This window comes from Stenella coeruleoalba (assembly GCF_951394435.1).
Source record: "Stenella coeruleoalba genome assembly, chromosome: X".
Classification (NCBI taxonomy): Eukaryota; Metazoa; Chordata; class Mammalia; order Artiodactyla; family Delphinidae; genus Stenella; species Stenella coeruleoalba.
This window is the reverse complement of record NC_137152.1, coordinates 73,758,909-73,776,143: the sequence shown is the minus strand read 5'-3', so window position 1 is coordinate 73,776,143 and position 17,235 is coordinate 73,758,909. Positions and strand designations below refer to the sequence as shown.

General features: G+C 30.8%; 1 protein-coding gene across 8 annotated transcripts in view; it reads right to left on the bottom strand.

The window, feature by feature from the left end:
• PCDH11X (protocadherin 11 X-linked) overlaps window positions 1-17,235 on the bottom strand; it is a gene marked incomplete at both ends in the record, with an annotated part of 692,182 nt that overhangs the window by 116,638 nt on the left and 558,309 nt on the right. For 6 of the 8 annotated variants that reach the window (XM_079909949.1, XM_079909954.1, XM_079909951.1 and 3 more), the window contains one exon: window positions 12,729-12,752. The exons of the other annotated variants lie outside the window; for them this stretch is intronic. In XM_079909949.1, coding sequence (XP_079766075.1) covers window positions 12,729-12,752 — 24 coding nt within the window. The remainder of the gene's footprint in view (window positions 1-12,728; window positions 12,753-17,235) is intronic. 8 annotated transcript variants of the gene reach the window in all.

The following is a 17,235-nucleotide window of genomic DNA, read 5'->3' as shown; positions in this document are numbered from 1 at the left end:
ACAACAAACCCACAGCAAATTTCATTCTCAATGGTGAAAAATTGAAAGCATTTCCTCTAAGATCAGGAACAAGACAAGGATGTCCACTCTTATCACTATTATTCAACATAGTTTTGGAAGTCCTAGCCACAGCAATCAGAGAAGAAAAAGAAATAAAAGGAATTCAAATTGGAAAGGAAAAAGTAAATCTCTCACTGTTTGCAGATGACATGATACTATACATAGAGAATCCTAAAGATGCCACCAGAAAACTACTGGAGCTAATCAATGAATTTGGTAATTTCACAGGATACAAATTAATGCACAGAAATCTGTTGCATTCCTATACACTAACGATGAAAAATCTGAAAGAGAAATTAAGGAAACACTCCCATTTACTATTGTAACAAAAAGAGTAAAATACCTAGGAATAAACCTACCAGGAGAGACAAAAGACCTGTATGCAGAAAACTATAAGACACTGATGAAAGCAATTAAAGATGATATCTGTTGATGGAGAGATATACCATGTTCTTGGATTGGAAGAATCAATATTGTGAAAATGACTATACTACCTAAAACAACCTACAGATTCAGTGCAATCCCTACCAAATTACCATGGCATTTTTTTATGCAACTAGAATAAAAACTCTTAAAATTTGTATGGAGACAAAAAAGACCCTGAGTAGCCAAAGCAGATTTTAGAGACAAAAACAGAGCTGGAGGAATCAGACTCCCTGACTTCAGACTATACTACAAAGCTACAGTAATCAAGACAGTATGGTACTGGCACAAAAACAGAAATATAGATGGAAGCAAGGATATGCAATGGAGAAAAGACAGTCTCTTCAATAAGTGGTGCTGAGAAAACTGGACAGCTACATGTAAAAGAATGAAATTAGAACACTCCCTAACACCATACACAAAAATAAACTCAAAATGGATTTTAGACTTAAACGTAAGATTGGACACTCTAAAACTCTTAGAGGAAAACATAGGAAGAACACTCTTTGACATAAATCACAGAAGATCTTTTTTGATCCACCTCCTAGAGAAATGGAAATAAAAAACAAAAATAAACAAATGGGACCTAATGAAACTTCAAAGCTTTTGCACAGCAAAGGAAACCATAAACAAGACCAAAAGACAACTCTCAGAATGGGAGAAAATATTTGCAAACGAAGCAACTGACAAAGGATTAATCTCCAAAACTTACAAGCAGCTCATGCAGCTCAATAACAAAAAAAAAACAAACAACCCAATCCAAAAATGGGCAGAAGACCTAAATAGACATTTCTCCAAAGAAGATATACAGACTGCCAACAAACACATGAAAGAATGCTCAACATCATTAATCATTAGAGAAATGCAAATCAAAACTACAATGAGATATCATCTCACACCAGTCAGAATGGCCATCACCAAAAAATCTAGAAACAATAAATGCTGGAGTGGGTGTGGAGTAAAGGGAACACTCTTGCACTGCTGGTGAGAATGTGAATTGGTTTAGCCACTATAGAGAACAGTATGGAGGTTCCTTAAAAAACTACAAATAGAACTACCATATGACCCAGCAATCCCACTACTGGGCATATACCCTGGGGAAACCAAAAATCAAAAAGAGTCATGTACCAAAATGTTCATTGCAACTCTATTTACAATAGCCTGGAGATGGAAACAACCTAAATGCCCATCATCGGATGAATGAATAAAGAAGATGTGGCACATATATACAATGGAATGTTACTCAGCCATAAAAAGAAACGAAATTGAGCTATTTGTAATGAGGTGGATAGACCTAGAGTCTGTCATACAGAGTGAAGTAAGTCAGAAAGAAAAAGACAAATACCGTATGCTAACACATATATATGGAATTTAAGGGAAAAAAATGTCATGAAGAACCTATGGGTAAGACAGGAATAAAGACACAGACCTACTGGAGAACGGACTTGAGGATACGGGGAGGGGGAAGGGTGAGTTGTGACAGGGCGAGAGTGAGGCATGGACATAAATACACTAACAAACGTAAGGTAGATAGCTAATGGGAAGCAGCCGCATGGCACAGGGATATCGGCTCGGTGCTTTGTGACTGCCTGGAAGGGTGAGATAGGGAGGGTGGGAGGGAGGGAGACACAAGAGGGAAGAGATATGGGAACATATGTATATGTATAACTGATTCACTTTGTTATAAAGCAGAAACTAACACACCATTGTAAAGCAATTATACCCCAATAAAGATGTAAAAAAAAAAAAGACACATGTACCCCAATGTTCGTTGCAGCACTATTTACAATAGCCAGGTCATGGAAGCAACCTAAATGCCCATTGACAGAAGAATGGATAAAGAAGTTGTGGTACATACATACAATGGAATATTACTCAGTCATAAAAAGGAATGAAACTGGGTCATTTGTTGAGACCTGGTTGGATCTAGAGACTGTCATACAGAGTGAAGTAAGTCAGAAAGAGAAAAACAAATATCGTATATTAACGCATGTATATGGAACCTAGAAAAATGGTACAGATGAACTGGTTTGCAGGGCAGAAGTTGAGACACAGATGTAGAGAACAAACATATGGACATCAAGGGGGGAAAACTGTGGTGGGGTGAGGCTGGTGGTGTGCTGAATTGGTCGATTGGGATTGACATGTATACACTGATGTGTATAGAATTGATAAAAAAAAAATGCAAGTCCTAACTTGGTAATTACTTTAAATGTAAACAGATTAAACACTTCAATCAAAAGCTATAGATTGACAGAACAAATTGAAAAATGATCCAACTATATGCTGACCACAAGAGAAACACTTTATATTCAAAAATACAAATCGGTTGAAAATAAAATGAAGGAAAAATAGATACCATGCAAACAGTAATCAAAAGAGGAGTGGAGAAATTGTATTAACATGAGACAAAAAACACATTAAGACCAAAAATGTTACTAGAGACAAAGAAGGGTATTAGGTAAGAAAGGGAGATAAAAGAAATTCATATTGGAAGGGAAGAAGTAAAACTATCTCTATTGACAGGTGAAATAATGTATACAAAAAATCCAAAGAAATACACATAAATACTCTTAGAGTTAATAAACAATTTAGTAAGGTTGCAGGATACAAGATCTACATAGAAAAGTCAATGTTTATGCACTAGCCATGAACAATTTGAAATTGAAATTTAAAAACAATTCTATGCACATTAAAAGAATAAACTATTTAGGAACCTATTTAACAAAAGAAGTTCAAAACTTGTGTATTAAAAACTACAAAACATCAAGAAATTAAATAAAATTTAAATAAATTGAAAGATATGTGTTCATGGATTAGATGACTTTATATTATTAAAATGGCAATACTTCCTAAATTGTTCTATATATCCAATACAATTTTTATTAAAATCTGAGCTGATTTTTTTTTAAGAAATTGACTTGCTGATCCTAAAGTTGTTTCAGAAATTCAAGATATCCATATTAGCAAAAACAATCTTGAAAAGGAGGAACAAATTTAGAGAAATGCTTTCTGATAGCAAAACTTAACACACAATTACAATAATCAAGCCTTTGTGGTACAATCATGAAGATAGACATGTAGATTAACAGACCACAATTTATATTCCAGAAATAAACATATTCATTTTGCTCAATTTTTGACATGAATGCCAAGAGAGTTCAATGGGTAAGGAATAGTCTTTTCAACAAATGCTTCTGGAACAATTTGATTTCCACATTCAAAAAAAATGAAGTTGGATTCTTACCTCACCCCATATACAAACATTAACTCAAAATGAATCAAACACCTAAACGTAAGAACTAAAACTATACATTTTTTAGAAGAAAACATGGGTGCAAATCTTGAAGACCTTGTATTAGACATTGATTTCTTGATGTAGAAACCTAAAGCATCAACAAACAAATAAAAAATAGACAAATAAGACTTCATGAAAATAACTTTTGTACTTCAAAAGACACTATCAAGAAAATAAAAAGACAATCTACAGAATGAAAAGAATTATTTGCAGATTGTATATCTTTTATGTAACTAGCATCCAGAATTTATAAAGAACTCTTACAACTCAATAATTTAAAAAAAATACTCCAAAAGAAAAATGAAAGGTATTCAAATAAACTTTTCTCCAAAGAAGATATACAAATGGCCAATAAGCACATGTAAATCTTCTGAGCATCATTAATCATTAGCAAAATGTAAATCAATGCCAAAGTGAGATAATAATTCACACCCATTACTGTGGTTACAATTGAAAAGACAGATATTGACAGACGTTGGTAAGGATTTGGAGAAATCAAAACCACCATACAGTGCTGATGGGAATGTTACATGGTACAGTCACTTTGGAAAACAGTTTGGCAGTTCCTTAAAATATTAAACATAATGTTAACACATGGCCCAGCAATTCTAGTCTTTTAAATAATCACTGAAGAGAACTGAAAACATGTTCACACAAAAAAGTGTACACAAATGTTTGTAGCAGCATTATTCATAACAGCCAAAAGATGGAAACACTCACATTTCTATCAACTGATGAATGGATAAACAAAATGTGTGTACCACACAATACAATGATATATTACTCAGCCTTACAAAGGAATGAAGTACTGATATATACTATAATGTGGATAAATCTTGAAAACATTATGCTATGTAAAAGAAGTCAGACATAATAGACTACATAGCGCATGATTCTATTTTATGAAATTTCCTATATAGGCAAATCTAGAGACAGAAGTGAGAGTATTGGTTGCCAGAATGAGGATATGGGGGATTAGGGTGTGACTGCTAATGGTTATGTGGGTCTTTGTGGGTGATGAAAATGTTCTGGAATTCAATAGTGGTGAAGGTTGCACACATTTATGAATATATTAAAAACAACTGAATTGTACATTCTAAAAGGGTGAATTGTATATTATGTGAATTATATCTCAATAAAAGCACTAAATCAACATATATTAGTTCTGCTATATAAGCTTTCAAAGAGAAAATGCTTACAATAGTTGTATGCAAGGGAAAATTTAAAAGTTGAAGAAACGGCAACACACAGTACAACTAAATACCATAACGATGCAACAAATCCTTTTAAATTAGGATGTGTTAATTAATTAGTTAAAAAAAATTTACAATTTCCAGTAGAGAGTCTTTTCAAGAAAGTATCAATTGATTGGGTGATATTTCTTAAGTAAATTCTAAAAGTAAGCAAATGTGTATGGTATAACCCTAATTTTGAGTTTCCATTAAACTGTAAATAAGAATTATTATTATAATATTATCATAGATAAAATGGAAATTCAGAGTTCTTGCCAGAAAACCTAAAAGAACATATGGAATTAATAAAACCTTGGTAGTATTTTCCCTTCATAACAATGCTGTTTTTTTGAACATCAACTAATTACAATAAAATATTAAGTTTAGGGGAGTCATAGAACTAACCTCAAAAATAAATTAGGCAGTGCAGTTACTGATAACTAAGGAAAGTGGATGCTTTTATACTTGAGCCTAAAATTAGATTATCAAGTTAAGTAGTTCTGTTATCTGACTGTCAATCAATCCTGATTGCTTTAGCAGCTTGAAAAATGTGGAAGAATATTCAGAAGTATATATGATTAAAAAGTAGTTTTTTTTATACAGTTTTAAACAAAATTCCAATATCATTTTTCATGATGAAGCTATGCATGGACCATTTTGGTATTAAACTGAAATGCAATCATATAGCAGGCATGAAAGAGTACATTCTCAAAGTGATCCATCCAGGCAGACTCTTTGGCTTATACTTCTGCCTCTGAATATTTTGAGAAAATGTTGAAAATTGTATATAGATTTTTTTCTAGCAATCCCATTTGAAATTTATCTCTATGTTATCCTAATGCAAGGTCACAATATGTTAAATCTTCTTACAAAGTATACCATGGAACATTAATATTAAAATTGTAATTTCATATATTTATGAATAAATAACTCTACCTCTGCCTCTATCTAACTTCCATCTCTAACTATAGCTATACTACTAATTTTCTCCCATGTCATCCCTTGCCTATTGGAGAGAGATTAAAAGATGAAGGAAGGGAATTAGTATAGTGCCTGGCATGTACCAGATACTCAAAAAAGATTGTTGAATAAAAGGAAGCAAAGGGAAAGAGAGCTGTCTGAGAGCTGTCAAGAGGCCTGTGAAAGGGAAGGTTGGGAGGAAAAGGCAGGTTTGTGCAAGACTTTTAGGAAACTCTTTACTCTCGATGTACATTAGCATGAAAGGAGCAATAGGGCTACATCTACAAATATAAGCCAGTTTGATGAAATATTGTTAGAAGAAATCATACAATCATTTAAAAATAACCCATTGTTTGAAAGTGACAGACTTCATCTGTCGCTGCTTTGAAACGTGAACAATGAGTAATGTTTTATACCTACTCATTAAAAGTTGGTGATTATTATTACCACTATCATCAAAATCCATATTTAAAAAAAAGAGAATAGCTATTACTTAGTGCCATACAGTCTGCCTTCTGCAATCATCCTTTCTTTCAAGAGCTATGTCTAAATTAATGATAATAGAATCACTCTAGAATTTAAATTTTTGGAGTAACAGTAATTTCCATAGTGTAGCATGAGAACTAATTTCAGTATTTCAATTCAATGAAATATATTTATCAGAAATGTTTGGAACTAGTTTTGTCACAAATTATACAGATATTCAGGAGTAAAATTTTAAATGAAGTCCATTTCTTTGATTAATTAATATTCACATATTTTCTTCTACTGTATGTCCCCAGGTTTATAGTTACATCTTTGACCTACTATAATTTTTTTGGATCTGTATTTTGGAGTGATGATCTTTTTCCAAATACTTTGCCAAATTTCACAGCACAATTTGTTTAATAATTCATGCATATTTGTTTACCTCTGGTTTTGATTATTTTTTAATCATATATTAACTTCTGGTATGCATTATGGTCAGCTTATTTACTATTTTACCACATTGATCTATCAATTTCTACACGCCTACCATCTTGTTTTTGTTAAAGTTTTATATATTCTGACATTTGCTGACAAAAATCTTTCCCCTCTTTTTGTTACTTCTCTAAATATTCTTATTCTATGCATTTTAAACACATTAGAAAAAGCTTAAGAAGGCCAGAGTCAATATATTTGGAAAGTATTTAATATGAGTTTTCTAAAGTTCCCTATTTCTTCCCTCTTATCTTCTAGGATATTGTTATATTTGGAGAACAGCAACAAATATAGACAGCAAATAAAATACAATTTTTGTTAATCTGATATAAATTCAAATTGTGTAAAGCCTTCAACAGTCAGTTTCTTCAAAATGCAAACTGTTAAAATTTTATAAATTTCACTTGGATTCTGAATAATAGGTATAGATATATATAGATATATTGGAGATATGGAATAGATATATTCCATATCTTTACCTATAAGCAACAATATAATTAGATACGATTGTAGTTAAGAACATGAAGCATTTTTCGATTTACTTGAATGTTGTCTTATTAAATGAGCATTGCAGTTCATTACTTTGTAAGGTGTTTTCTGTTTTTAGCTTGGTGATATTTTGGACCAGTAATAAGTGATTATCAAGTGAAGAAATCAATGCTTTAAATTGTCTCTGACACACAGCACTATTTAGAATCATTTTTATAGCGGGTGAACCTAGGAAATACACCCTGTGAGCATGAGCACCATGAATACCACATGCAGACATCTATTATATAAGTATTTTAGATTTGTTTAAGAAATTACATGCTCTTATTTCATATTCTTAGAAATTCACATTCTTACATTCACATTAACATGGTAAATTATATTGCTAATCTTTTAAAATTGAAGTATCACATTTTATATGAACTGGAAGATAGAAAATTTTCAGCCTTCTGGCTCAAGTTCTGGTAGTGATACATATTGATTATTATAAAACGCTATACAATACACGTTTTAAAATCATCCATGCCTCGAGATTAACAAGCACCAATCAGTGTTCTCTACTGAAGGCTCCTCTTGAAAACTACTCAAGAATTTCAAGGAGAGCAAATTGCAATGAATTGTGTTTCTTAAGAGCCTCAAACATATGACAAAAAGTCTGCAATTGAAAGTGTTGACTTTGATCTATACAGCCCTTTGCTGTTTCACATTGCACATTGTTTCATCCCCCATGACAGCGAAAATCAACAAGAGTACATTTACCAAATGTTTTCTGTTTTTCTTTGAACTTTGACCAACCAGGGGGAAAATGTCCTCAGATGAGCAAGGATAAATTCAAGGTTTCCAAGCGTTCTTTGTTTGTTTGTTTTTCTTCAAGGTATAATATCAAGCCAATGTATACCAAAGCCCTTTTTTTCTCTGCAGCCCAATCCCAAATCCCTAGTCTTCGAGAGGTATCTAAAGCTTTTTTGATGTAGCATCCACTAGTCACACATAGCTATTGAATACTTAAAATGTGGCTAGTTGGAACTGAGGTGTGCTGTATGTGTAAAATGCATGCCAGATTTCCAGACTTACTATGAAAAGAAATGTAAACTATCTTATAGAAAATTTTTATATTGATTACCTGTTGGAATAATGATATTTTGTTTATGTTGGGTTAAATAAAATATATTGGTAAAAATGAATTTCACCTATTATTGGTTTTTTTGTTTGTGTTTTAAATGTGGCCCCTAGACAATTTAAAATTATATATGTGTCCCTCATTATATTTCCAGTGATAGTGCTGATCAAAATCAATGATAATAAATTACTTGAACTTCAAGAATCCTGGGCTATATTCTCAGATAGACAATTTACCTAATGAGAAAGTTGCCTTTTCAACAATCAATTGTTATGTGTGTCCTAGAAAAAAATCACCTGTTTGTAAAGTATATTTCGATAGAAAAATTCTGCCTCATAGTAGATCCAGCTTTTGATATGGCATCTGCAAATGAAAGTAAAGTAATATTTTATCATTTTACTGTGTCAGTCAAATAGTATCAATTTCAAGGCAATATAAGAGTGATGTAAAATAAAATTATGCTTTATGAAATCAGGGTTACTATTCTTATTAGCTGTAGCAGAAGTAATGTTTATGGGTCATTTAAATGTTCAAGCCATGATTTGCTAACAAGCAGCTGACCAATATGTCACCTAGCAATACTATTTATTTCTCTACAAAGATTTTTTAAAAGACATTAGTATATACTCAGAACATAAAGTTTAAATTATGCATTTTTATTCACAAATTATATACTGTTTCAAAGCTATGCCAAGAGTTTTTATCAGAATGATAACACTAAAGTACTGCACCCATTTTCTAACTTTAATACACTGCATAGCCTCAAAAAGATACTAAATTTTCTACTAATCAGTCAACTTTTATGTGATAAATAATATCACATTTGTTTCTTTTTTCTTCATTGTAAAAAAAACATTAAAAAACAATACAATTTTATCATAAGACATGTTTTTTTCTAATTCTATGTGTCACTGTATAATACATAATATGGTGGAATGAACTTGTTATACATGATCTAAAGAAGGCAATTTTAGATAGTAAAATATGCAAATCCTTCATTAGACTTAATTTCTTTCACAAATATTGCTCTATGACATTCTAGAGTCTACTATTAGTAATCGAAAACAAAACTAACAAAACTGCATATTGATTTAGTCCTTTGGTCTGAGAATTTAGGGAGATACTATATAAATTAACATAAAGTGATTAATATTATGGCCTGTGCTATAAGTTTTTCATTTTGAAACTTACACAGACATTTTCATTAACTCCTGGCCATGAAAAAAAAAAGATACCTTATGAAAAGACATTACTTGTCTTACTAATTGACATATGAAAAGCTCGATATCTATCATGCATAAGGATGAATTATATTTTATGTTCACAAACTATTATTAACTAAGTAGTTGGATGAAGATAGGTGAGGTGATTCATTTGGCTGAGAGATAACTCATTTCCCCAGTTTTTCCTAGAACCTTCCACTTCAACCTACTTCCCCCCCCCACATTCTAATCTCTAAACAGCTTCTCCTGACTCAAATTCAACATTTCAAGTCTAAAGTAATGAACTCCTAAATTACAGCTGGCCCTTGAGTACTAACAATAAATATGGAAACCTCTCTCAAGAACAGATCCATGAGAGCTATCTGAAGGCCAGAAGGGTAATAAAACACTGTAATGATATGCCAACACTCAGCTTGGACAACTGAACATTACTATGGACAATGAACGACTGCAGGTAGACAAACCAGTTGACATTCTATTGCTTAAACCCTAGACCTCAATGAAAACAGAAAATGTAATTGATATATTATAGCTAAAACTCTCACCTTACATTAAAACTTGTCCACAAAAAAGGAAAGTACACTTGCAAGCAAATTCAATGAAAGGTATTAATTTATAAATGTTTATTAATGTATGTTTTCCTCAGAAGGTGGTACAAAAGAATTTGCTCTGAATGAACTGACAAGTATATATTTGCAATTTCTTACTTGGGGACAAGTAAAGCATAACAGAATTAAAAGTAATTATCTTATTACTAAGAATTTGCATGTATATATCTTATTTACTGTGAGGGAAAAAGCCTACATATTTTTGTATTTAAGAAAAAACTCAATGTCATCCCTGGTTATCAGTTACCCTTCAATAGAAGAGTTAAATAAACAAAATGATCTTAGTTTTATAAATTTATGATTAGACTCGCAGAGGGCTTCTTCCTCTTATAAACTAACATTTAACTACATAAAATATGCCTAAGAAATTGTGCTATGTGAGTTAAATAATAGCAAGTCTACTCAAATGAGTTGATGAAAAATGGATATATAAAATATGGTATGAAAATTTTCATAGAATATAACTACAAAAGGTACTATGGTGTTTCAGTGCAGTTGGAGGCAGAGCCCAGTTGCATTATGAATATACTAAATAAATATCAATTACAGCAAGGTTTAAAATATGAGTTTAATTGCAATGATCATTACTCATTGGTGTATTGATAAAGGTTTAAAAATCTAAGTAATAGTAGTGTTTTATACAGGGAAAGTGCTTTAATTCATTTTATCAAATGAATTTCTATATTATTTAGCCTTTCTTTGCCTCAGTTTCTATCTTTGCAAAAATGGATAAAATGATAGAACTTACACATAGCAGGGGTGTATTAAGATAAAAACATTTGTAGGTTATAGGGACAGCGTATAGAACTGTACACACTTGTTTTTTTTTTTAAATTTGTGATTATTATTATGTTGTCATGTTTTAGCAGCATGACTTCTCCTGAGGCTTAAGCATAATTATGATTACTAGATTTTTTTAATGAGGGAAAGAAGAAAATGAAGACTCTGAGTTTAAATGACTTGGCCAGTATGCATCTAGTCAGGTGCAGAACTGTCATTAGAACTCTAGATGTCATGGCTCACATTCAAATGCTCTTTCCACTATGCCTCTGAATAGTTATGCTCAAAACACCTTGACTTTGCATCACAACCCAAAAATATCACCATGACTTTATATAGCTCTAGTTTCTGAACAGTATCTATCATGGGATACGTAGAAACTAATGAGAAGGGGAGGGAAAAAATGAAAAGTACATGTAATGCATCCACTTTCACATGAATAACCCATGTAAATGTTGAATACTCAAGACTTTCATGGGGAGTAAAATATTTAGCTTGAAATTCTGCTAGTTAGATGATAGTTAAAAATTTATCATGGACATTAAAACAAATTACATAAGATCACAAGAGAAATATGCCAATGCAATGTAAAAAGACCAAAGCAACATTGAAAAAAACATTTAAAATACCAAAAATAATAACACATGCTGTTAGTATTGATGATATGTCAAAATTAAAAACTAAAGGGGAAGTTCTTTACATAACGATTTAGATTTTTATGACTGATTTCAGAAAAAAATATTCTTTGAGTGCTATTTCCACCCAGTCAAAATATTGATGGACTGTAACATATTTTAAAAGTGTGTGAAGTGAAACGAATTATTGTCTTAAATAACAATGAAACAATATGATAGATCCATCCTGAACTATGAAATACACAATAAAGAAATTGGTGCATATACACAGAGAATGCAAATATATTTGGAACATTCAAAATACCCTGCATCATTTTAAAACTTTATCAGCACAGTAAAATTAGATACGTTTTAACTGATTGCTTAAACTCCATATTTAAAGATATTTGTTTTCTGTTGACCATGACTTAGTATAGATTCACATGTAATCCATATATATTTTTTGGCAAAGAAAATGCATATTATTTACAAGTTCACAAAGAATGTTAACTTGGATTATTTTGTTAGGCATGTATACAGCATTCACAGTTTACAGATCAACTTCAAATGAAAATATAGAAAAGTAGAACTATATATTTAATGCATCCTCAGACAGATGCCTAAATATGCTTATACTGTCAGAGGAGAAAAATGAATAATTAAATTCATAGGTAATTTGAAAGTAACTACTGTAAGTCAAATAAATGACAACAGGCTCACATTAACATCTAAAGATTAATTACACATAACTTGGAAAAAGCATCCAGTTATATAAGATAACCAAATGACTGATACCTTTCCTAGATATCAGTTCATTTTAAACATATTAAAAATGTGTTTGAAGCAAACAGTTGAAATTGCAATGTTTTATGAGAAATGAAGAGGCCAAAGTTCTTAAAACAAATTCATTTTAAAATGATAAATGCACCATGGTTATGATTTGTGTTGATTTCTACTGTACCTTTCTTTAGTCCAGGAATGAAAGCTAAAAAGACAGTTTAACAAAGTTAAGTACAAATAAATATTTTCTTTTATTCCCAATATGTTACATTAACTAAATAAATGTAAATTGTAATATATTGCAATATATGTTCAACATCATTTTTTAGAGAATGTGATGACTGAGATAGATAAGGTAGAATACTGATAACCCATAAAAATCTATCTCCTATAGTATGTTTTTCTAAACTCAGACCAAGCCTATGCTATATTCTGACCTCTTGGGAAGTCATGATTGGTCCTTCCCCTGAAGGCAATGTATTGTTGAACTCAACATTTTGCAAGAACTCAGTAGATTTTCTAGCTTCATTGCTGATGATAACAAAGTGTAGTCCTCTATTAAAATTTCACTTTTTCTCCTGGAACCTCCTACAGGAAGTGTAGCATAAGGAAAACATTGTTTTTGACTTAACAGGTTGTTTTTCCTCCAAATCCGATTTGAAAAAATCATGGGAAAAAACAAAACATCAATGGATACTAATATTAGATGGCACAATAGAAGTATTCTTATCTTGGTTAAGACACTTTTTCTATAATACAGCTATTTTCATAACTAAAATTTCATTTATTTTTCACAATTAAAAATGGGGGATTCAAGATCATTATATTTATTATCCAGATAAATAAATTATGGCACTGCATTATCAAGTGACTTCCTTCAAAACACTGTGAGATCATGCTTGATCTAAGACAAATAGCAAAGTCTATTTTCAAACAAAACAAAGTAATTATATATTTATAAATACTTTGATATGTGTTGATCCGGACAAATGAATCACAGATTTATTCTTTGTAAAATTTTAAAGCCAACAGTAAAAATGATTTTCTGATATATTTAATAACACACATCTAAAGATAAAAACGTTAAAGATAAACATTTTGAACTTGTTAAAAATCAACTTTGGATTAAATTTGAATATTATGAAACTAAAGATGTATGCAATGCTTAGAGAGAAGGAATAGGTCAAAGACAGAAAAATGGAGGTGAAAGTAATGTTTCCATACAATAATATGGATTAATTAGAGAGCATTGCACAACATTTTAAGTGTCATTGACATATACATGGCACATTTATTTTTCATCATAAGGTGTTTTGTCCATAAGCAACGTAATTTAATGGTAATACAAACCAAAGTACAAAGAAAAAAAAAAGTAGTGCTTTCACAAGGCACTTTAGGTAGAATTGATCTTCTAAATAATATTCATCAACCCTGCACCACTCAAATAATGGTTCTACTTCAATGATAAGTCTCTCACTCTCTATCTCACACACACACAGTATTTTAATTTATTATTTGAATTAATAATTAATTCCTGTAATACTTTTTTTTAAAAATTCCTGTAATATTTAAATGTAGAGTTTTCAATATACTGGAGTGAAAAAGAAAGGCTGTTTTAAGCAGAGAAGTAATAAAGTGCTTGCTTTCATTTTTAAGTATGTAATTTCAGTGTGTTCTAGACCTAGTTATTAAAATCCTTTCCAATTTGGTAACTGAAAAGGTCAGAAAAAAAAATGTGATAGGCCTAGACTTATTTCTAAGGGTAAGGAGGTACAAATAAAAAAAGCAAAACAAGTGACATGACAACAATGAAAAAGAAAACAAACACATTTTAAAAATCTATCCCAGGAGACATTTAGCTCCCAAGCTGAAAAATGAAAATTGGTTTATAAACTAGTAAAGTCAAATATTGATCAATTTTCTTTAAAATTCAGGACAATAAGCAGATTCTGCATAAAATTTTCAGGACAGTTCTGAAGAGACACAAATTCATCACATGAAAAATAGTCAAAAAGGGAACAATTTTCCCCCTCTAAAGCAATATTAAGTACTCATATGCTGACACAGAAATTAATAGATACATTCATTATATTAGGAAGAATTTTTACATAAAGTTCATTTCCAAATGCATTCCTAAATTTCAATTGCTTCCTAATGTTTAAAGGTTTATCATTGATATTTTTGAAGCATCCATACTGCTCAAGATTTTTGCAAGATCAAAATAAAGATAATCCTTGTCATTTGAGATACTAGAATCTACGTGAATCACTATGACTGAAATGAATTATTTTACTAATAAATCCAACTACAGTTATATTATGGATGAGTTATCATTTATGTGTAACTTGAAATTTTACTAATAAATAAAATAAATATATCTAACAAGTTAAACTTGCTTTCACCAAGAAAATTGTTTTCAGGTTATTAAATATTCTGCAATGTATTTAATAGTAAATGTATTAATTAATAAATTTAAGCCATTAATAGTTCAGGTATCATTAGTTTTACTTACACAAATGCAATAATCACATAAAAATTTAAGTTTGTGTACATGCTTACTTTGAAATATACTTGAGGTTTTAACATTACTTTCTAAATGTATTACTCAAATATCTTAATTAGTAAAGGAACATAAGTAATTAATTAGTAAACAACATGAATTACTGGGATTCTTGTACTACAAAGTTTAAATTAAGGAATCACATTTTACAGTAAAAAATGCAGCTTCTACTTAAGTCACATAAAAATTACAAAAATTTATCACAAGAACAATAACAGAACATGTTTTATTACTCTATACAAACATATTTTAACATTTCCTTCATAATCCTAACATAAATGTTTAAATACTCAACATGCACTAGGAACATCTGGCTAAATGTGAAAAAAAATGTTGATAAATAGATACTGCTTGAATAACTTAAAGGTCAACAGAGCTCACCACAAAATTGATTGTGTTGCCTTAATGTTTGTTGATCAAATATCATGCACCAATCTATTACTGCCATTTACTTCAAAAAATAGTAACAATTGCAGTTGTTTTATCATGTATAATTTTTAAAGTCACATAATAAAGCTACTTTAATGAAATTTTAAAAGGTCATTACCTTGGGGGTAAGTAAGATTTGAAAACATTTTTAAAGACATTCATTTGGAGATAAGCAGATATCTTTGCCACTATAGTCAATTGAAGGATAATGTTTTCTATAAGTATTAAATAAATATTTAAATATTTATTTATTTAATGCATCACCATGTCTCAGTACATTACAGTGTTTACTATGCTTCTTAATATAGAGAAAAATCTGATAAATCAAGATTCAATTCATCTAAAGCCTAACATATTCTAAGTTATGGACTAATTTTTGAGAACAAGTTCCTCATTCATTTTCTTATGCCAAGCCACACAAGAGTTTGTACTGAAGGTCACAGAATATAGCTGAATCAATATGAAAAACAACAACAACAATGTACTTGAAGATGAAATGTCAAATTAATTGGCCAATACCTAGTTTTCTTTGAATAATGCTAATTTTAAAGCGTTCCAGAAGATGTGCCAAGAAGATCCAATTCTTGATGTATAATCCAAATAACCCCAGTGCATCTCCTGTTTATTGCAAAACTAATAAGCTACAGCATTATTGTACGTGAGTCTGAACCACTAAAATAGTGAAGCTCAAATCAAATTTTCTGTTCAAATTGTGTGAAAGGTTAAGGCTACAAATGCAAAAGATGCAAGGCGATTAGTATAATGAGTACCTTATTTACAATAAAAGCAGTGTTGCAAGTATAAAATAAATTTCTCATCTCTGTATATTAAAATTTCTATTCATATCGGTCCTGAGTTTCTATAAAAGTTAGTTTACTGCTGGATTAAAGAAATATTCAGGGAATTCCCTGGTACTCCAGTGGTTAGAACTTGGCAGTTTTACTGCCATGGCCTGGGTTCAATCTCTGGTGGGGGAACTAAGATCCCGCAAGCTGCGCAGTGCAGCCAAAAAAAAAAAAAAGAAATATTCATTTCAAAATTGACAACCAAAGTCATAGTGTTGGCTTTATTGGAGAGACTAAAACCTAGAAATTAAAAGGAAACATTTTCACTAATATGCAATTACCATTCTCTACATTAATAGGATTTTGGTTAACCAAACTCATGCTGAGCCATACCAAATGGCTTATTTTCCTTTTTAGCCTAGAGTTGTACATATTTTTAAGTTTCTGAAGTTAACACATTTTTCCTATTTATTACAAAATATTTCTAATCCATAAACTATTGGCTGTATTTTCTGCCTTTTTATTTAGGGGATATCTTTGGGACCACAGCTTAGAGCTGTATGTCTTTTAAAATTCCTGAAATTAACTCATTTTTTCTATTCATTACAAAATCTTTCTAATCCATAATCTATTGGTTTTCTGACCTTTTATTTAGGGGATATGTTTGGGACCAGTGTAACAGATAATACTTTCAAATGTCATTTTCTTTTTTATGTTGACAGTGTTTGTACTTCAAAGAGCACAGAGGTACAACTTAAATTTTTTCTAGAATAAAATAAATTCACAGGCCAAAGACCAGAGCCCTTAGAAAGTCATTTGATTCAATATTCTTAGTATACATATGAAGAAATGAGGTCAAAAGAAATGAAATGACTTAAAAAGTACAAACTTGCAACTAGAAGATGAACAAGTTC